General features: G+C 38.7%; 2 protein-coding genes across 2 annotated transcripts; both read right to left on the reverse strand.

Annotated features, from left to right (window-relative positions):
• Positions 1 to 35: 35 nt before the first annotated feature.
• phpt1 (phosphohistidine phosphatase 1) lies at positions 36 to 4,243 on the reverse strand. Its single transcript, XM_004538450.3, has 3 exons — positions 3,852 to 4,243; positions 504 to 631; positions 36 to 372 (listed from the first exon to the last, which is right to left on the reverse strand). The coding sequence occupies exons 1-3, from the start codon at positions 4,015 to 4,017 to the stop codon at positions 280 to 282; spliced, it is 387 nt and encodes a 128-aa protein (XP_004538507.1). The 5' UTR covers positions 4,018 to 4,243; the 3' UTR covers positions 36 to 279.
• Positions 4,244 to 5,956: 1,713 nt separating this feature from the next.
• entpd2b (ectonucleoside triphosphate diphosphohydrolase 2b) lies at positions 5,957 to 16,924 on the reverse strand. The gene is made up of 9 exons (XM_004538449.5): positions 16,539 to 16,924; positions 13,765 to 13,882; positions 12,347 to 12,497; positions 10,114 to 10,273; positions 9,633 to 9,860; positions 8,589 to 8,858; positions 7,065 to 7,184; positions 6,846 to 6,980; positions 5,957 to 6,737 (listed from the first exon to the last, which is right to left on the reverse strand). Exons 1-9 carry the CDS (start codon positions 16,650 to 16,652, stop codon positions 6,519 to 6,521), a joined length of 1,515 nt encoding a protein of 504 aa, XP_004538506.2. The 5' UTR covers positions 16,653 to 16,924; the 3' UTR covers positions 5,957 to 6,518.
• Positions 16,925 to 20,716: the final 3,792 nt, after the last annotated feature.

A 20,716-nucleotide genomic window follows, 5' to 3' on the forward strand; every position in this document is an offset into this window, starting at 1 on the left:
GACTCTAAAACGAGTCAGTGAAGGAGAGGCGGTAATCTGCAAAGCCAGCGCAGGCAGTCATTTATTTTAAATGTTTCCACATGACAAATTCATTAAATTATTAGCTACACTATGAAAAGCTGTTATGTTTTACACAAGGAAGGAAGGTGAAAACTTAAAGCTGTTGTATTAATAAAAAGAAAAATCCTAAATGTGTTTAGCCTGATAACGAAGGGTTACAAAAAAAATACATCAGTCCAGGGTTACAGGGAATTAAGTAGAAGCTGTTTAAAGTTTATTTCAGTAGCCTTCATTATCCCAGGTCACCTCATAGTCTGGATACCGAACCTTGAGTTTCTCAGTGGTCACTGCATGGTTTGCTCTTCCGAATCCCTGTGATCAAAAAAGACACATCAGTGTTTCATCAGAAAGATGAAATAACATTTGATTTAAACCACTAAAAAAACCCAAAAACCATCATTGTATTCATACTTTCTCAGTATTTACAGATCAGAATCACCCACCATGGAGTATCCGTAGACATGGATCTTCTTGGCCTGGGGGTCATGTTTGATTCTCCCTCCTCCTATACACTCACAGTCCAAGTGCCCGTCCCTTTCCAGCTCCTCTGCTACCTTCTCATAGATGTCAGCTGGGAAAAGGATGGATACAACTCAGAAACAAAGTTTTTGGAATATTTTCTACATCAAAGTATGAATTATTGCCTTAGAAAATATAGCTTGGTGACTTAGAGTTTGTAACTGGAGTTTTATTTATAATTTCAAATGCCTGCTTGGTATGTGGATGTGTCCATACAGTGTTCATTGAGTTTCATGAGGTTGGTCAGCTGTTAAATAAAATTGCATGTACTGTGCTTTCAGTGTTGTCCAGCAGAGAGCAGCACAGACCTGTCATTACTAAATGCAAAGCCATCAGTATTGCATTCATAAAGTCTGCGGTTATCCTGAAGGCTGCCTGTTATTATACAGTGTTTATAATATTTTGTGCCGCTCCATATTGTGTACCAATACTACATAATAAGCACCAACGGATTACATAAACATCCCTTCATTACAAAATTCCAAAGCCAAAATGAGGCAGTCGGTCAATGAGTGCACAGACATGTAAAATATACATTAGATGTAAAACAGTGTCTTTGCTTCCCCTATAGAAACAAGGAGCACAACAAGCTCGTCGTGCAGCTCATAGGGAGGAGAAAAGGTCAAAACTGTGAAAAAGTGAAAAGCTGAGCCTGAGGAGAAAGCGCAGGCACGGTGAGGCCTTAATGTATGGTCTGCACAGAGCTATCAACGACAGGCTGGAGGTGGTGATAATTCCTCCTCCACAATATAAAAGAGACAAAGCGGAGGAAAGGTGGAGGTTGGGTAGGGGATAGGGGCAGAGCCATGCATAAAGTCTACAGATCTTTTGACTGGTTGGGGAAATGTGGATTCTCTAGGCCGCACTTTATCTGTGGCATGAGGGATATTTGAGCATATTGTGGCCGTGTGCTTGAGCCACACAGAAATTCTTTGTTCATTTCTTAGTAATGTTTGCTTAATGTACTTACTAATAACTGGGTAATAGAAACAAAGTCTATACATTTTACTTTTTCCATTTAATATTTATATTATGAATTGTGTTGAATAGAAAGAAATCCATATAAATTATACATATTTATATTAGAATAGCAATTTAGAGTAGTAGTAGATAAGATATTACCCTGACAAAAAAAAGAAGTAAAAATGATGCTGCTGGCCAACAGGCTGACCTTAGAAACTGTGCTGAAACTTTGCCTTGTGTTGGCCAAAGACAAAGGAAAAGGAAAGGGAGAAGGCATGTTAGGAGGCAGCGAGACTGAAGGAAAATTAGGAGTGTGAAGGAGAGAGCAGGGACTTTAAGTGTAGAAACTGTCTGGTAAACAGAGAGCATTTATGAATGGGGGAAGATTAGTAGATATATTGTGTGTGCAGAAAAACAGCTGGAACGGAAGCGAGGCCAGAAGCATTGGAGGTGGATCGAGATAGTTCTACTATGGTGTAGATATGAAGTAAAATAGAGTAGAGGTAATCTTGACAAGAGTATATGAAGAATGTTGTGGAGGTGAAGACTGTCAGACAGGATTATGAGTTTGAAGCTGGAAATTGAAGGCGTGATTCTGAAGGAGGGCGTGAGTGGATATTAAAGTAGACTTCAGTGGACATGCAGGAACAGAGGCGATAAGGTGTTAAGGAGAGAAATGTTGAACGATAGATGGTGGTGGATATGCAAAAAGGACTGGGATGGCTGTGGTAGACATTAAGAAGAGGGTGGAACACAGAGTGATGCTTTTTACTTTTTTTTACTACGTACAGCACTTTGGTCAACCTGTGTTGTTTTTAAATGTGCTTATAAATAAATTGATTGATTGATAGGATTGAGTGAAGTAGCAAAAAAAGAAAAAAGAAAAAAACAAAACTTAAAAAAAAAAAATAGGGGAGGCCTAGCTGGAAGCAGCTAAATTGAACATGTTAAGATTATTTTTGGCGTGATCAGGATGGGACAGGGATATAGGGGGTGTCCAAATTCATGGGCTGCATCCTCCTGAGGCCGCATGTGTAGACGGATTACGTCACAGCGATGCACCAAAGGCTGTCCAAATTCGTAGACTCCGAATGCAGCCGACAAATGCGTCCTCCTTTTAGTTTTAATATTACTCTTATTACTTCTACTTACTCGCTTTGGGGTTCTTAGGGAATAGAAAAGCGCTATACAAATACAGGCCATTTACTCTTTCTGGGTCACAAAATAAACTTTTAAGATATTTTCAGGTCCAGTTTGTCTGTTTTTTCCCTTTTAAAATATCTCACCTGTCTCTCTTGCATTTACTATACCCTGTTTTGCACTGACAAAAACTTATCTTTCCTTATGATGGATCAGAGTCATTGCTTCATTCTCTCTCTCTCTCTCACACACACACACACACACACACACACACACACACACACTGATTTCAAAGTGAACATAAGTTCAGGGAAGAAATCATGTGCGCACACCTGTGGACACCTAGACACATCCTAATGTTGGTTATATGCGGAGGTAGAACAGGAAACTATGGGGAGGCAGATTCAAATTATTATGAAACTCAAAATAATAAATTTTTTAATGCACCACTTGAGAAATGACATGAAAATCTTTTACTTTAGACCAATCTCTGACCTCATCATCAATGGGCACAATTGTTAGAGTGCGTCTTGTGACAACAGTATAACTGTGTTTATATGAACTTATTTGGGTTCTCTCTTTTGCCAGTCCCATCTAGATGGGGTTAATTAAGCTGGTTATAAGTAATATTATTATTTGCAACATGGTCCCTCCCTTTATCATCTCATTTAGCAGGAGATACACTGGTCACTGTCCTTCGTGAAAGGACAGGGAATAATGCTGTCCTACAATTCAGAGCAATGCACTGTCCAATCATCATTAAAAACAAACAAAATATCTCACAAGTGATGCTGATCAAGCGTATGTTATTTAACAGCATGCTATCCATGTTGTGCAATGACCTGCGGCCATGTTTTTAATGACAGGTTGTTAAAGCTTTGGATGAATTCTGACTATGGCCACAACAAAACAGCCACTGGGAGGGCAACTGTTTATGTCCATCGTTTACATACAGTCTGTAGGTATGGCGAGGGTAGGAGGACAATCAAGAACAACACGGAGGTGGGAGACAGGTCCTCGAGATGAGTCAGTATTAGGACAGAAGCAAAGCTGGGTCATCTGTTTGTTTGTTTGTTTGATCTCGGGGGTACATCTCTGGTGCGTCCAGGTGCAGATGGAGGTGTATTTTACGCTTAAAACAGAGCGCTCTGAGCGTTGTCCTTACTCACCGTGGTACTCAGCCCAGCCGTATCCTCGGACTATATCCACCTCCGAGTCGTCCCCCTCCTCTCGGCTATGAACACGGATCAAGACGTACTTAAATACTCCGGAAGGGTCGATGTCTGCCTGCGGTATGTTGGCCATGAGAGCAGCCGCCTTCGTCTGTGTGCACATGTCTAAACTTCTCAAGGAGCACACTAGCAAAGCAAGCGTAACGCTCGGATTTTCCAAACAAGCTTCGTGTCTATGCGTAGAAACTAATACGGAAGTAACACATTTATATCTCTATATTGTAATCTGGACGGGAATGCAAAAGCTATAAATCATTGCAAAATAAAAGACATCATCTAGTTCCTTCTAGCACCGCCATAATACAGCTAGCCGGCAAAATCAAGTTAACTTCCGGTATGACCCTTCGAAATAAATAATACTACGACTTACTATCGCCACCATTAATAATAATAATAAACATACAGATATTCCATACGTCTTATGATGTGTAATCTTTTCATTGTTTTATTTCTTGCTGTTCATGGAAAAGCTATGGAAGAAACTGTGAAAATTCCTTATTAGAAATGTTTTAAAACTTAATTTTATTCTGAAGGCAGTTCAAACATACCGGAAAAAAGAAATGCATTTTGGTATCTGCAGTCCAAATGAATATTTTAAAGGGCAATGACTTTTTTTCTACAGTCATTGATCAGAACAAAAAACATACAAAAATGCAGAGGGTTTAAATTTGGGGTAGAAAACATATCATGTGAAAGATAATGATATTATTTCATAATTCTAGTTATAAACAAATGTTATATCAAATATCAATATATATTTGTGGTCAAATGTTTACATACACTCATGAGCATGAATGTCATGTGATTTGGTGACCATAGAGTTCTTTACACTTCTTTTTTCCAGGGCGCAATGATTGCAAAGCGTATATCCTTAAGGACTTTAAAAAACAAGAATTGGTTGAGCTTATATTGCGATTCGTCGATTTTCTTAACAGGCTGTGGCGTAGCCTGGTCAAGCCAACTGGCACTGTAAAATCTACAGCGGCACTTATTAAAAGATCTGAGCCTATGAATCTATTTGAGTCTGTATACAAGTCCTGTTATGTTTTCATCGTTGCAATCTTGCTGTTCATGTTGGTGCCAAGTAGGGCTGCCACAAACGATTATTTTTGCAATTAGTCGACTAATCAGATTATGCATCCATTGGACGTAAAACGTACAGCTTATTGCACCAGCATGCATCTGCTCTTATATAACTATCATTAGCTTACAGCTTTAAGTGTTTAAGGTGTGTGCTAACTAAAAATAAAACAAGATGATAGTTTCGGTGAAGTTTAATAAACTCCTTGCTATCTAAAACATAACAGGACACCGGAGTATATTCTCGAGCACCTCACACTTCTGATAATCAGTTGTCTGCTTGATGTTTATTCAGCTGTGTAAAAACAATAACTTTAATCTCAGCCAAACCGATTTACTCAGGAACAAATAAAATACAAAAAAAAAAAAAAAAAAAAAAAGCCAAACAATAACACTTTTAAGTTATCTAAGTGACTTATATATATTGTATATATATATAGTGAAAGACTGTGGTGAGTTTGAAAACTATTTGCCGGGAGTCCGGTGTTCTCACGGGCTCTAGTGAGCCTTGCCCCCGGCTGACTATCGAGCTGGTGGGTAACAGACGTCTCCAAAAACGTTGGAGCGCTTTTGAAAATATGTGGTGTCTTGATAAACTGAGCAGATATTTGAGGTTTATACAGCTACATTCTCGCCTGAAAATCTGTTAAACATTTATTTTGTGACCCAGAAAGAATAATAAGAGTAATATTAAGATGAACTAGCTGTCACCATTGTTGTAAACTAAGCAGGGCCGCATTATGAATTCTGGGACACAGCTTCTTCTTCTTCTTCGGAGTTTAACGGCAGCTGGCATCCTTGTACATGCAGTGCTGCCATCTTCGGTTTCAGCCCTAGTGCCAAGTGAAGGGTGGATTTGACAGAGAAGCAAAGGACAACTGCTGCCCACCTACAGTAGGTCATTGGATAATATCTGTGGTCAAATGCCTTTCTGAGTCAAATAGCAGCAGATATTCACAAAATGCATTTAATATTTTATTCAGCATGACTTGAAACTTGCATCAAAAACTGGGTTCGCTGAGGTCAGAGTAAAGGAAGCCGAGGGCCATTTTCCAGTAGACTTCCAGTGTTTTTGAGCGAGTTGCCACCTGCTGGCCATTAAAAAAGATGCACTTTTAAGGCACTTTCACGTTGGCATTGTTTTTCAAACTAAAGTCAGAGTACTCACTGTCAGCTTTAAAGTAGTTTACATTCACAGCAAGTTAATGCAGTGGTTTCACTCATTTTATACATACCACTGAATTATAGGTTAAAGCAGCAAACTGTATAAACATGTTAAAGTCAAAACATTTTGTATATGTCATGTTAAAACTTTTGCAGTCAATGAACAAACCACAGTTTACATTTAGCACTAGTTAAAAATAAGCCAATTGGTGTAAAAAAAAAATTCAAAAGCAAACTATGGTATTATATAACAGAGAATATGCTTAAATTAAAACTTAAATCTTGCTCCAAATCTTCCTTGTCGGGTCAGTGTTCAGAGCAAAATAAAAAACAAAACAAAAACCTGACATCATTTCTTAGCTAAATTGTGCTTTCACTGCCTCTTTTCTTATTCTGTCCATTATAAACTCTAAATAAGTAGAAGGAAAGCACTGCGGCAAGGAGCATGACAAAAAGAAAGATGAGGGATCCCCACACTCCTGGGGTCAGGGCCTTTCTCAGCTCCAGTTGCTCTGCTGGCAACAAATTGCTTAAACTCAGCATGTAGCCCAGAGCCCAACCCACCATGGTGTCAGCAACCTGCAGGGTCAGCAACATAATGATGTGAATATATTTGGATCAACTCCCATCCATTTGCAATGGAGCATTGACATGTTTTGTTTTTAACTGGAAAGAGATAATAATCACCTTCTTCTGGAAAGAAATGTGTGGGAATGTTGTGTCATTGAAGCCATATCCTCTCAACATGAGAGTATTGAGAAACACAGAGGCAGCACAGTAGTAATGCAAACGGGACTTTTGCTCTGGAGCGAGAAGCATCATCTGGAAAAATACAATAAATATTTTCACATGCTGCCAGAAACAGATGTTCTGGATAAGTAAAGCATGAATAGAAAAGGTGATTACTTGGGTGAAACTCATGCTGCACACTTTTTTGGTCACATCCTGTAGTTCCGAAGGAGAGCTAGCAGTTATGCCAGTGACTTGTTGAAGGAATGAGTGAACATAGAAGAAAGCAGAGAAAGCCTGAAAACAGAAAAGGGAAAAGAAAAAAGCTTGTATGTAAAAAGTGATACAGCTACAGCACAACAATCAAATAAAAGTTAGCCATGTTGAAAGGCAACCGTGTAAAGTTAACTATATTCAGCAACGTCAAGCAACTGCAGAGTTGATTGACCTCTGACACAGTAGGAAACGCAATAGAGGGTTACCCAGGCAACCGGAGCCTGGAATTAATACTAGTGGCCAACCATCAGGGTCATCCTGTGTGGATGGAACTTCAAGATATGTTTTGATTTATATGCACTTACCACCAGTACAGTTAAATGGTAGCTCACCCTGGATAGAATATAAATGCGTTCCACTCAAGATCGCGTTAGTGCGACATGCCTTCTCTTGAATAGAACTATGGGGTATCTAAAAAGGCAAAAGCCAAACACAAATGATGCCTTTGAAAAACTCAGCAGCAATGTCTCTTTGCAAAGATCAAAACTCCTTCAAAATGTGTAAGATTTGTGAGGAGGTCACATAGGAATCATTTTAGAAGACATCTCTACCATGATTGTTCACAAAATAATAAAACATTGTTTAGCAGCTCTAGGTTTGAAGCAAAAAAAAAAAAAAAAAAAAAAAAAAAAAAGGACCAATATAAATATAATTTTTTTTGTTTTGAAACAAGACTTGACGGCTCACTGGTAGAAGCTGGTCTGCTGGAGATAGTCCACTATTGTTTCCTTGGTTTATGCAGCGTTTCAGTCCAGGTGAGAGCGATAACACCAATCTGAGATTACATACCACCTCTATGTAGGCGGTTTCACCATTCTGATATTAGTCCTGCTATGGTGGCATGATCAGTAAATTTGACAACACACCTCTGTGATGTGCCAGTGTTCAGGATAAGAGCGATCTCCCACCCTGATATTCTGGGATCTGTTACTCACGAAACCTACAGCAGCATTCTTACACTGGAGTTTTCCAGATTTAGTTGTGGAGAGCTATGATGACTGCATCCTCCGTTGACATGTTTGCTTGATATGCAAATTGTTGTAGGTTGATCAGCGGGGAGGCCCGTCTTAATGTGAGAGAGGATGAGACTCAAAACATCTGGTGATGTTCGAGGTTAGAATGACTTGGCATGTAGGGCAGGTGTAATTTGATTACCAAACTACACCTGAGAAAAGGTGTCACTGTTCAGGAGGAAAGCAAATGTTAATATTCAACTACCCTTGATAAACAGACCTGTGCTTATGACAGCATGGACAGGAACAATCTTGAATGTATAGTGTGGTCTGCAATGATGTTACTTTCAGAAACAGTATAGCAGCTTTAAAACATTAAAGTTTTGTGAAAAGAAATCTGGGATTGTGGCGGCACCTTTGACATACAGGCTGAGCTTTAAGTTCAAGAAAGCATTTGTTCTGCTTCTCTTACCATGAAACCTCCGGTGACATTTGGTTGGAAGACTTTGTCAAATGAGCACTGGGAGAAGGGACAGCTGTTGAAGGAGAAGACTTCAGACACGTTACCCAGACAGTATTCATAGTGTCCGCTGCCATGTACTGTCACAGAAGCATGAGGGTCGTAGGAGCTGGGTTTGTACTTTACTGTACATGGAGAGTCGAGTATACTGCTGAGCTTCACCGTCCTGCTGTGGTCTGCAGGATAGCAGGGGTGAGTGACAGACTGAGGGTAACCCTGAGACTGAGGAAGAGGAAACATTGAGTACAATGATCTTATATACATTATACTGGTGATTTTATTGGAGAAGTTGACCTTAAAAATACATCAGTATAGTTAGATATGTTCCTCTCTACATAGCTGCATGTTTCTACCTTAACTTGCAGCTGACATTTACTGAATGGAGTTCCTAGTAACTCATTTTAATGTGCCAGTTTTAAAGCCACATACCTACACTTACGTTATTCTATTATAGGAGTGAACATTTCTGTGTTACAAAGCTAAAGTCTAATACTACGCATCATATTAGACTGAAGCCAGGGAGAACCTGAAGTGGCGATTTCAGAAAAAGAGTTTCAGAATCACTGGGCCTGTCCCCTTCTTCATCATTTATGTATTTGGCCGTCTGTGTTCGCATTATTACCCAAGTGTTTTTTTTTTTTTGTTTTTTTTTTACACTGTGGTTAGAAGAATAACTAAGTGACATTCTCTAAATCTCAGCATTTTGCTGATTGGCTCCGCTGCAACATTCCTGGTGCTGCTTAGAAAGTCTGGTTCTGGCAGCAGCAACATCTCAGCTCTATTCTTTGCTCCCTGTAGTCATTCTGTGTTTTTGTGGCAAGATCTAACATTTGGTTAGGCCTAGTGACTGGTTAGGTTTGGGATGAATCTTGTTTTGGATAAATTGATTAGTTCATGTATAAAAGTAATTGATGTAAAATCCTGAAAAACAGTCATTTTGTGGACAGGATTTTTCTTTTGAGCTTTTCTTGTGATTTAAGTGTCACGTTACACTACCTTCATTATATGAGCCAGCAGTGTCATGAGGAACTGGTCCTTCCCATAGCACAGGAAGCTGTGTGTGTACAGAGTATACTCATGACCATAAAGGCGCAGCTTCATCAGATCGTCTTTGTTCTCAATTTTTTCCTGAGTAGCAAATGTTATCTGCGTGGACGCGCCACCCAGATCGAGAGCTCCCACTGTCGGTCTGCTGGGGCTGAACCAGTGCCCCTCAAAGCCATACTGCAAAGGAACAGTCACAAAAACCTGGCTTCATCCAATGTTTGCATCTCTGTTTTGGAAAAGTATTTACAAATTAAACTAATGCCTTACTGAATATATAAAGCCATTTTCAGAAAACTTGCAATACAAACGCTCTCATAATGTTATCAATTTGCTGGTGAAGTTTCACAGTGACAGCAATAACTGACTTCTAGTCTCCTCATAAATAGTATTGCAGATTCCTACTGATTTTCACATTTACACACTTGGATACCTTAATAAAGTTCTCTGAGAGATAGTTAACTGTGACCCATCCATATGCCCCCTCTTCTTTGCCACTCAGTATGGCTGCTCCCCGGTAGTCGAAAGGGTAGGACTGGATTTTTTGTCCCACTTCCTTCAGAATCTGAGTGGACAGCTCTGGACTAGATAAACTGAACAAGGAAAAACAAATAAAAACAAATATAATCAAGATTTTTAGTGATAAGACTTTCAGCAAATCATTAGGAAGAATGATGATCATGATGATAATTATGAACACTTCATTATTTAAAAAAAAAAAAAAAAGAAAAAAAAAACAAAAACCTTCTGCTGTAAGCTTCAGGCACAAGTTTTAAAACTGCAAATCAGGGGTGTCAAACATAAGGCCAGGGGAGCAGAAATGCCCACCAAAGATTTACATTTACTTAATTGCTTCATAACAGAAAAGGCAAAGAAGAAATTAAATAATAAAGTTACTAGAAGTACTATAGAACATTATGATTTTTTATTTATTTATTTTTAATCTGTTCATTACCTCTGCATGAGACAAATATGCAGACAGGAACTAAAGAACAGATTAAAGTCAAAACTAACATTTAAATTATATGAAATCTTTTCCAGATATTTTCCAAGCTATAAGTCATCCTTATGAGGTCTTTAGATCTCCCAGTAAATTTAAATTAAAGGATGATGATGATTATTATTATTATTATTATTATTATTATTATTATTATTATTATTATTATTATTATTATTATTATTATTATTATTATTATTAGAGTTTAGAATAAGCTGAAGTCAAGATTGTGTGTCACATTAAAGTTTAGTGTCAGTGCTACATGAAAAACATTTTAGTAAACATTCATGCTGATACTCGTCAGTAAAACCCACAAACAAAACAGCTCAAACTATAAAATGAGGTGGTGTATTTGTGTATGGAAATGCATTTGTGACAAAACAGCTTTTAAAACACATTTGCAAGAATCAAATGATTTACGCACGCATGCAAGTTAGACTGAGTGACTGTCCAGCTGTTTTCCGCTGCATATTTGATTGAGTTATGGTACACATACAAGGACAGGAGGCCTTCTTCCAGATGTTTAAATCCATACTTGATAGCTGCCTAAACCCAATCAGGCAGTTTTGCTGGCTGAACTGAAAATAAAAAGATGGATTCCTGTCTGCAGGCAACGTTAAGCCACTAAACCAAATATTTGAATACATTTAAACTCTTCTCGATAATGCTTTGCATTTTCAACACTCATACCTTCAATTTTATCTACATGTCTGAATGCCCCGTCACCATCCCCACTCAATGCTCTTAACTTTATAGACTTTGGTTTGACCCCATTGCTGCATGCCCTCCACCAGGCACAATAGAACTGGTACAAATGTAAAACATATCCTGCTCAGGATACTAGAGATCAACACATAAAACAACTTTACACTGTCCAATCAATTCTCTGTGAACTTCAGTGTGTGGATATTGAGGGGATCTACAGGTTTTGAGAGACCCTCAGATGTGTTTGTCTTTCCAATAAGAAATGCAGAGGGAGGAGAGGCTTAAGTGCTTGCAGGTGGCTACAAACACTTTTAAGGTAATTTCCTTATTTTAAAATAACATAACACAGCCAAATTATCCTGAAACATGTGACTTCAGCCCTATGAAATTTGCAATCACTGCTTATTCCTCGTGTTTATATTTTTTCATCCTCAGACCATTCAATGCAACAAGGGTTGCCGCTAAAATAATCTGGCTAAAACAGTCTTAAATGAAGGATTACATTTAAGCAGCTCTTTTACAGAAAACACGTTATGATGGTAAGAAATTTGCAAGAGAGAAACTGAATCTAGGGGAGACCATTTTTGGTGGATACCTCATTTTCTGAAGCAGGACCTCTTAGTCTATTATCCAGGAGTCAAACATATCATGAAGCTGGTTAGGTTTGTCCAGTGGAGTCATTACAACAAACAGTGCAACAGCTATTCTGAGAACTCTTAAACAACATTTAGCTTTTTTCACTTTTCTCTGCACTGTAGAAACTTGCTATATTTGGCACAGAAATAATTATATTCCCAACACATTCATCTCCATGAGATTCATCTTGTTTAATGAATGTGTAAGCCGGTTAAAAAGGCCAGTATGGATTGCCATTTTAGCATTATTACAAGATTTACTTGGAACAGGATCAAAATTAAGGTGATGCATAACTAAAACACATGGAAACAAAACAGACACGACTTACTGCAGAAGCCTCATGCCGGCTGTGGCTCCCAGGTACACAGGTGTGAGCTGGTGCTTGTCTTTTGGGATGCTCTTCACTGCGTGATCCAGACATGCTTCTAAGCTTTGCCCTGCTGCTCCCGGTTGACCTGCATAACTTGCAATTCCTTCACCTGAGCGAATGATGAACATGTCGAACAAACAAAATCTGTTTGATAACATAATCAACTTGGTGTAATATTCACAAAAATCAGTGTTAGCAATTGTGACCCATATCCTTGTGGTGCTGCAATACAAAAGAATCCAACTACTATCCCAGCTTCCCAGCCAGCTGTATGAAAATCTGCTGAATTGTGTGTGAAATTTTAAAATATTAACGTTATCTAAAGTCACAGAATAAGTAATATTAAAGCAAGTTATCTGCATTAACTCAGAAAAAAAAATGATTTGGGAAAAACACTTTATATTTAAATAAGAACGCATATTTCCTCCTCAAGACATCCATCTACAAATCCTTTCTTAGGATCGTTTTATTATGAAACATGTCAGCATAAACACCGTGCTCATGAATGACAAGGGGGGAAAAGTTGTTTAACACAGGAATAAAAGCCTTTTACAGGGCAGGAGTGGCAAACCACAAAGCTCAACTCTGACTCGATCCTGACTGTTGCTAGGCAAACATTTGCTTTGACATCAGTGCAGTGATGCAATAAAAATGACTCATTCAGAAAAAACTCCATGCAGACTTTCCCACAACCAACTCGTCATTAAGATTTCCACTATTTCTCAATTATCAACCAAGTATATAAATTACTATGTGGTGTAATGAGAGTACTCTTCCATTAGATGAAAGGTAAACTGCATGTATATTGTTATGAAATAATGTGATGAACTACACCTAATAGGTTTAACTTAAGAGTAGTTCATTTATAATGAATGTATAAAGTTATGTTGAAACTGGTTAGTCTTCTTTGTTAGCACAATAAAGGCTACTTCTCATTAGATCACTCAATACCGTGAATGAATCTTAGGCAGACTATTTCCTGCTGTGTGGGAAAGAACAGCTGCGGACAAAAAAAAAACAAAACAATATCCTGACCTCCTTCTCCCAAGGTTTGTGTGTAAAAATTGCGAAAGAAAGAAAGAGCGAAAGAAAGAGCGAAAGAAAGAGAACCCCCCCCCCCCAAAATGCCTTCAATTTCATTGATGTTTTAATTACCATTCAAACTTTGAGCATCTATTGTCCATATGCTATACAACTTTTGCATATACATAACTTTTCCATTTGTCTAAACGAACTGCACCAACTTCAAATGAACGTATGTGTCAAACAAGTCTGCACGATTTCCTGCAAATATTTGTTGCTGTAAGCACCCTTTGTTTTTCAAGCAAAACTCTACCAATGTTTTTGGTGTGGGAAGTGCTACTTATGATACCTACCCTCAGCATGACATTTGCTATGCTGGGTGACCACGGCTGTGCCATTTTGCTTATTTGCTGGCCACTTGTATATGTATAAAGATGTGTGTGAGGATCCAGCATCCAGGACAATCCCATACTACAGAGAAGGGAAATTCAGGAGAAAAAGCAGTGAAAATACATTTTTTCCACCCTTTACAAAGATTTTTGTGGCAACCGCTTTGAAACAGACCTCAAGTTAATATAGCAGAGTAGCAAAAATGACTTTAAGGATCGTGGCGATGTGACCTTCACCATCTGGCTAGAAATGAGGTCAACTGGCAATCAAAAGAGCCTTATGGATTTTATATTGTACAAGATCACATGTTTGCTTTGAAAACAGTGATTCAACTACTAATCCAGCAGTATAAGATCTTTATAAAATAGGACTTTGATGTCCTAACATGTTTTCGTCTTCTTTTAGCTGCTTCCTTTAGGGGGTTGCCACATCTGCCTCCATCTCACCCCATCTGTAGCACCCTCCCCGGTCACACTAACTCTCTGCATGTCCTTCATCCATGAACTGCCTCTGATTTCTGCATCTGTTTTCCTACCTGGCAGCTCCTTTAAGTATCCTCTCTCTCCCCCTGCACATGTATAAAATATCTCAGTATCCATAATACATTTTTATTTTATTTTAAATCAGTTTTGTGTTTGTCTGTGGAGTCCTCTTAATGGAGTTGTGCAATGCAAATACTACATCAATCCACACTGCTTAAATAATACAAAGTTTTGGCCCTATGAGAAAAAAATGAACAAGTTCAAGGCTAATGAAAATCATTATTTTAAATGAGTCATTTCATCTAAAAATCAACATGGACCATCTGCTTGACCCTCTCCGAACAACAAACCAAAGTTTGGACACAGAATAATTTCTGTAAAAGTTTAGCTTCAGCTCTTAAATACTTTTATATATTAACTTAAAAGGCATCCTGTTGCCCCACAAATCTGAGGTAATGGTTGAAAATTAATGTCACACATACTATGAAAGATAAACCTGAATTTTAACTGGTTTTTAAATGAATCAGGAGCTACAATTTGAGCTACACACTTCAACACAAAAACAAGAGTAAAAAACAAACAACAACAACAACAGGCCTGCACACAAAAAACGAGATGAGATAAAATGCTTACGTTTTTGTTTTTTGTTTTTAAATACTTTTTTCAGCCAGTTTTTATTCTGGATTTGTATTTTTAGGGAAAATAAGAGATGAACAGAAAAAGTTGTAAAAATTTGCAGATTTCAAATGGAATGACCTGAGTGTAAAATCCATAAATTGAGGAGTAAGACTTTAATAGCATAAAGCATCAACTAAAATACATTTTAATCATTTTCCTTACTTTTAGTTAAATGCACTTCATACACTCCAGTTGTGCTGCCTGCCATATAAACTGCTGTGTTACAATTGTTTTTACTCTACTTGTTTGTGCAAGCCAAACAATTAGTATCTGCAGAAACAGAACTTCAGACATCATCTTATATGCCTGCATGTCACAAGACCAAGACCCATCACGGGTTACTTTAATGAAATGATCTTTGCGACGCATAAATGTTTCACAACTGCATACGTGGTATGACATTTCAATATATGGTTAGAGTGATTTGAAGACAAGCAAACAGCATCCCAGCTTTTTGGAAACGGAGTAATAAGAGGCTTAAGTATGAAATTCTGGAAAAAAAAATGCCTATAATTTGTAATTCTAAGAAGCCAAAACAATGGAGTCAAATTATATTTGGAATTTTTTTTTTTTTTTTTTTTTTTTTTTTTTTACAGTGTGGGTGCTACAAGTTATCCTGAACTTGTAACATTAACACAGATTCAGCTGTGCTTCATCATAATTTTAGGATCATGCTTTATGCTACAGTATATGCTCACAGCTGTTTGTAAAATGCTTTGTAGTATAGACATTTAAAGGAAAAGTTTATGCAGCCAGACAGATTTCAATTCTGAGCTCAGTTGCAGGTCTGCGTTGTGCTGCTGTGGATCAATAAATATCAAATCATTACAGCTTCAATGCCTTCTGAAAATAAAGGAATCTGGAGAGTGTGCTGAAATCTGCCCACCCGGGAACCCATGTGACCGACAATGCAAAGGGAAGGGACCACACGCGTCTCATATCAGTGCTGCAGGTGAACGGCAACAATGTACAGACATGTTCCTAATCACCCCTAATAATAATTCTTCATTACTGCTGTGCACTCGGCTGTGAGGAATCCCAACACATGGCAAACAAAACACGAGACGCTCTAATTGTCTGTTCAGTCCTTTCAACGCACTGTTGCATTTGTCTCCTCGGAAAAAAAGTAGAAGAAAACCTTTGTGCTTGCTTTCTCAGACTGGATTCCCACGTTATTGCTGGGTGGAAGGGGAGCTACATTATAAAAGGGAACCATGGGATATTAAGCTGGTGACACAAAAATGAGGGATCAGCAGTAACAGAATTTGGTGTTGAATGGCTCTGCAGCAAGCCACTTGCTACTGACACGGCCCTATTGGGCTAGAAAAATTAAGCATAATATAAAATGTAAATTCAAAATATGGGGCCATAATTAAACATAAAACAGAGCTTAATCCGGACAATAAACAAGAGTAGTCACTGGCTGTTACATCCAGGTATCAAGGCTAATGTCCTCGAATTCCCTGGTCCCACATTTAATTTTTTTTAATTTTATTTATTTAATTTTTTTTTTTTAAATGTACCACCTGTTTCACACCCTTCGCACAACACACTGACGCGCACCGATCCGACCTTACCCTGAGCTCAGGTTCCTCCTGAACATTCTCGGTGGAAATAGTAAGGAGGAGGATTCCGGCAAGTCCAAACACCAGCAGCGCGATCGGGACAAGGTGAGCAGACCGCTGAGCCATGAAGCGAAAGCGTGAAACGCAACTCCTCTCTGCGCCTGCAGGACACTCAAGCGCCTACCTACTGTAATAGCGTCCAACTGGGAGAAATGGCTGGCTGCCAGATAACCGGAGGAGTAGTTAAAAAACACTACAGAAGTGAGACATCCAGGAGAAAAGGAGTCTTTAGCTACCCAATCCGAACAGTGCATGCTGGATTTGTTTCCAGATCAGGCGGTGTGCCCATGTGTAAATCATTCGAATGATTTACTGATGATTAATTGAGAACACGCAACCCGGTATACGTCACACCAAGAGAGCAACAGCTACAAGTGCAAGCTTATAAGGAAGTATATTACGTAATATGTGAAAAGGTTAGTTATTGAAAAAAGTTATTTATGCGTTTTTTTCCCCAATAAGGCATTTTATTCTTATCATAATAATAAAGCTGCAGTGTCAAACCTATGAAGTTTCCAAATGTATGTAAATTTGAAAAATGTTGCTTTTGTCTTAAGTTGCAGTCTGTTTTTAGTTTCGCCTCTCTGTGATTTATCAACATGAATTTGCAACATGAATATGTTTTGGTAAATATATCAGAAAAATAGCATGTCTGTCCAAATATATGTAGATAAAATTCACCTGTCTTAGTGTACAATCAAACATTTCTTCACTGCTGATAGAGCTCCAGATTTGCCTTTCACCAGATGTCAACCCAACTTAAAATCAGTGAGTAGTGCTTCGTACCACCACCAACAAAAGAACAAAAAAAGGAATACTGTGTGGAAGAATATTGGATCAAGAGACTGGGAGCTCGTTATCAAAGGAACGCAAAGTAAAGATATCTTAGTTTTCCCTTTGTCACCTGTATTTAGATCAGTGAATGCAAAACACCTTAGGTATCATGTCAGTCATGTGGATATTTGTCATAATGAAAAATACAAAGTGGATGAGCCACTAATAAATCGGCAGCAACTGTGTGATACTCTGTCAAATGGTCCCAAATCTCTGAGGAATGTTTCTATGTTTCTACCTATGCAATCTATGAATTCCATTTCTAGAATTAAGCCATTCTGAAGGCAAAAAGGAGCCAACCCAGTACAAGCCAGGTGTACCTAATAAAGTGTCCTGTGAGTGTATATCGTCACAAAGAAGAAGTGGAGTGGAAGTTGTACTGTCTATTTTTATCTGCATTTATCACACTTTTAAACCTTCTCAAACGTCACTACGTCAGCATCTATTATATCCTGTCTCAATCCAAGAATCTGTATAACTCCACGATTTTGCCTCGATAGGTCTCTTATGTCTTTACCACCAGACAGATATCTTGACCGATCATGTTGACTCAAGGTGAGTCTCGCCGCTGCAGCTCAGCCAAAGGTCCACCTTACCAAAGCCAGATGTCAACACTTGCGCCTGCTGTAGCTCATATCAAATCTGGCTCAAGACACATATTTACCAGTTCCACAACTGCCATAAATGCCAAAATGAGCCCAGATTAGATGCAAATAAGTCCACTATATTCTTCATCTGCTACATTGCCTTGTGTCCTGTATTGTATTTTACTTGAGAAAGCAAAGTCAGACCTGAATTTAAATGCCAGCCAAGTCCTTTTCAATGTGCCTCTACTGAATGGGAATGGCTCCAAGGCTACTCGAACCATGGAAGGAAAAATGTTTTGCCATGGCCAGAGCTGCAAAGAATGGAGTGGCCTGCTGTTCATTTATATTCAGCAGTTAGCTTGGGTGGAGCTACTGACTAATTGCTGCTCAGGCACTTTATTGTTAATTCAACACAGAAAGGAAAACATATGATTCATAATTATTTAATCATGAATGGAACTGGGTGGTTTAAACTGACAGAAATCCTAGTTTCTGGACTGAAGAGCTGCAGAGCTGGTTGTTTTCAACTAGTATTTGCATTTGAATAGGTGCAGCCTTAAACCCGACTTGCAAATTGTTCTCTGCTGAATGATGTCTTTTCACCAGAGGCCTATACTTTGTTTGTACAAGTGCTTTTTTAAAGTCTATTTTTTGCTGAAATCCTTTTTTTTTTTTTGACAAGCTCTAAATTTAGCAGAATACATAATGAGTTATTTTGAAAGAGTTTCTGAATATCATCTCTCCACATTATCACTCATAGCACAAATTGTTATTGCTGCATCATTCACTGTCAATATTCCATATGAGTTTATCTGTCTTCAGGAAGACGTGAGATGTAAATGGCACATGGAATAAATGCAGCACTTTAATGCATATAATGTATCACAAAGCTAAATCATTCCCTCCCTTCTAGTGACTTCACATCAATAGACATGGCACATTTATTGCCATTGTGACAAATAATAAAATACCATTATCTTTCCATTCCTTGCATAGCTGGACTGGCCATCGGGCATACCGGGCATTTGCCCGGTGGGCCGCTGGCGATTTTTTGTTTTTATGGGCCGATGTTTTTTTTTTTTTCTTTTTTTAGGAAGGGTATATATAATGAAAGGTGTTGGATTGGCCAATTGGTCATGATCGACTCTGGGCTGGACCAATTACAGCCGAGGAGGCTGGCTGCACCCGCCCCCTTCTTTAGCAATCACGTGATTTTCGCGCATTGCATGCCGGGAACTCGTGGCAAAACAATCCAAGTACCGCATCAAATGCAAACATTTGCAGCACCGCAAAACGTTCATTCTCCGGTTCCAATACCTTCTTTTTTTTTCTTTGCCGCACAAAAAAGGAATGTACAAAACAAAAGGAGAATAATGCCGGTCCGTACAAAGACAGACTCGACGAAAAGACAAAGAAAAGATACGAGGAAAAAATCAAAGGAGTGAAAGGGTCAGACCCTTATGAGTGGACAAAAGACGTCAGCGTGCTGCCCAACTTTCACCACGCTCAGATTTATAATTATACGCTTCTTGGAGTGAGTGCATACACTCATGAACTTTAGTAACTTCAGGTCACTGCAACAAGCCCAGGTACAGTTTACCGACAGATGGGTACAGGACCTTGAAACGCACCGTGTAGAACGAAAGACTATTGTACATATCATAAGTTTACCAGTCTCACAAATCGTCTTCATAAATACACATTCATTAACAGTTTATTAATAGGACCTTTAAGCTCAACGGTAATTAATTAGTAGTGGAAATAATTTCTGGTAGTGTAACAGTGTTTATGTGGTATTATTCCACTTGCCACAAATATCAGTGTAATGGGGAAACAGCGCCCCCCTCTCGGTGTGGCTGGCTGCAGTAATCGCTGCCAGTCTGCCGTACGAGCCATACGAGAGGTGAGTTGTATTGTTCCGCACACAATATAGCTAAGTAGTACAGACACATAAAACATGTTTGATTAGCTGACGAGCACCGAGTGTAATAAGTGCTTAGTGGACACATGTCCAACACCAGTTTGATGTACTTTTCATTTGTTTATTAATGTGTGAAACTGTATGCTAAAGCGGAATGCTAATGAGATGTTCTGCCGTAGTGTGCTGTGCGGAGTGGTGTGTGGCGAGCCTGTGCACTGATAATACACCGTTGTTTCCATTCAGGAAATAAAGTGGCAACGATCGATCAGAGACTCCTTGTCTTTTTAAAAACACTACACAACGCAGAGTCGAGGAGTCTGTTTGGGCCGAACTGTTGCAGCGGGATGAAGCAGAAACCGGTTACAGTAGCATTACAGAAATGTAGCAGTGACAATAATATTGTATGCTGTAATCGCACTGGACAATTAGTGATACAAAACAACTGTTTTATCCTGTGAATAAAAGTATATGTTTTTGTCAGTGTACCATGGTAATAACAGAAGCGAAACGCAATATTGTGTCAGAACAATTCACTATTTATGCACAATAAATAAAGGAGCATAGCGCGACAATTTCTGTTCAGCGCCAGACTTGCTTGTAACCTATATCACCAATTATGTTAAGAAAAATGACGTATTAACTACTACAAAACTCTGACCTTTGTGGGAATGCCTGGAGCAGACTAACATGTGAGCTGGAGTGTTCTGAGACGTTATATTTGGTATATCCAGACCATCCATCGGCTCTTACTTCGGAAACATGGCTTAAAAAATTTCACTTCAACGACG

Source organism: Maylandia zebra, linkage group LG7, assembly GCF_041146795.1.
Source record: "Maylandia zebra isolate NMK-2024a linkage group LG7, Mzebra_GT3a, whole genome shotgun sequence".
Lineage (NCBI taxonomy): Eukaryota > Metazoa > Chordata > Actinopteri > Cichliformes > Cichlidae > Maylandia > Maylandia zebra.

Excerpts from the sequence above, each read along its gene's own strand:
- phpt1 (XM_004538450.3), bottom strand. The coding sequence starts at position 4,017 with ATGTGCACACAGACGAAGGCGGCTGCTCTCATGGCCAACATACCGCAG. Across the intron at positions 632-3,851 it reads CGGCTGGGCTGAGTACCACG|CTGACATCTATGAGAAGGTA; the intron begins GTGAGTAAGGAC and ends TCCTTTTCCCAG. Across the intron at positions 373-503 it reads ATGTCTACGGATACTCCATG|GGATTCGGAAGAGCAAACCA; the intron begins GTGGGTGATTCT and ends TTTTGATCACAG.
- entpd2b (XM_004538449.5), bottom strand. The coding sequence starts at position 16,652 with ATGGCTCAGCGGTCTGCTCACCTTGTCCCGATCGCGCTGCTGGTGTTT. Across the intron at positions 8,859-9,632 it reads TGCTGGCTCATATAATGAAG|TCTCAGGGTTACCCTCAGTC; the intron begins GTAGTGTAACGT and ends CCTCTTCCTCAG. Across the intron at positions 7,185-8,588 it reads ATGTCACCGGAGGTTTCATG|GCTTTCTCTGCTTTCTTCTA; the intron begins GTAAGAGAAGCA and ends TTCTGTTTTCAG.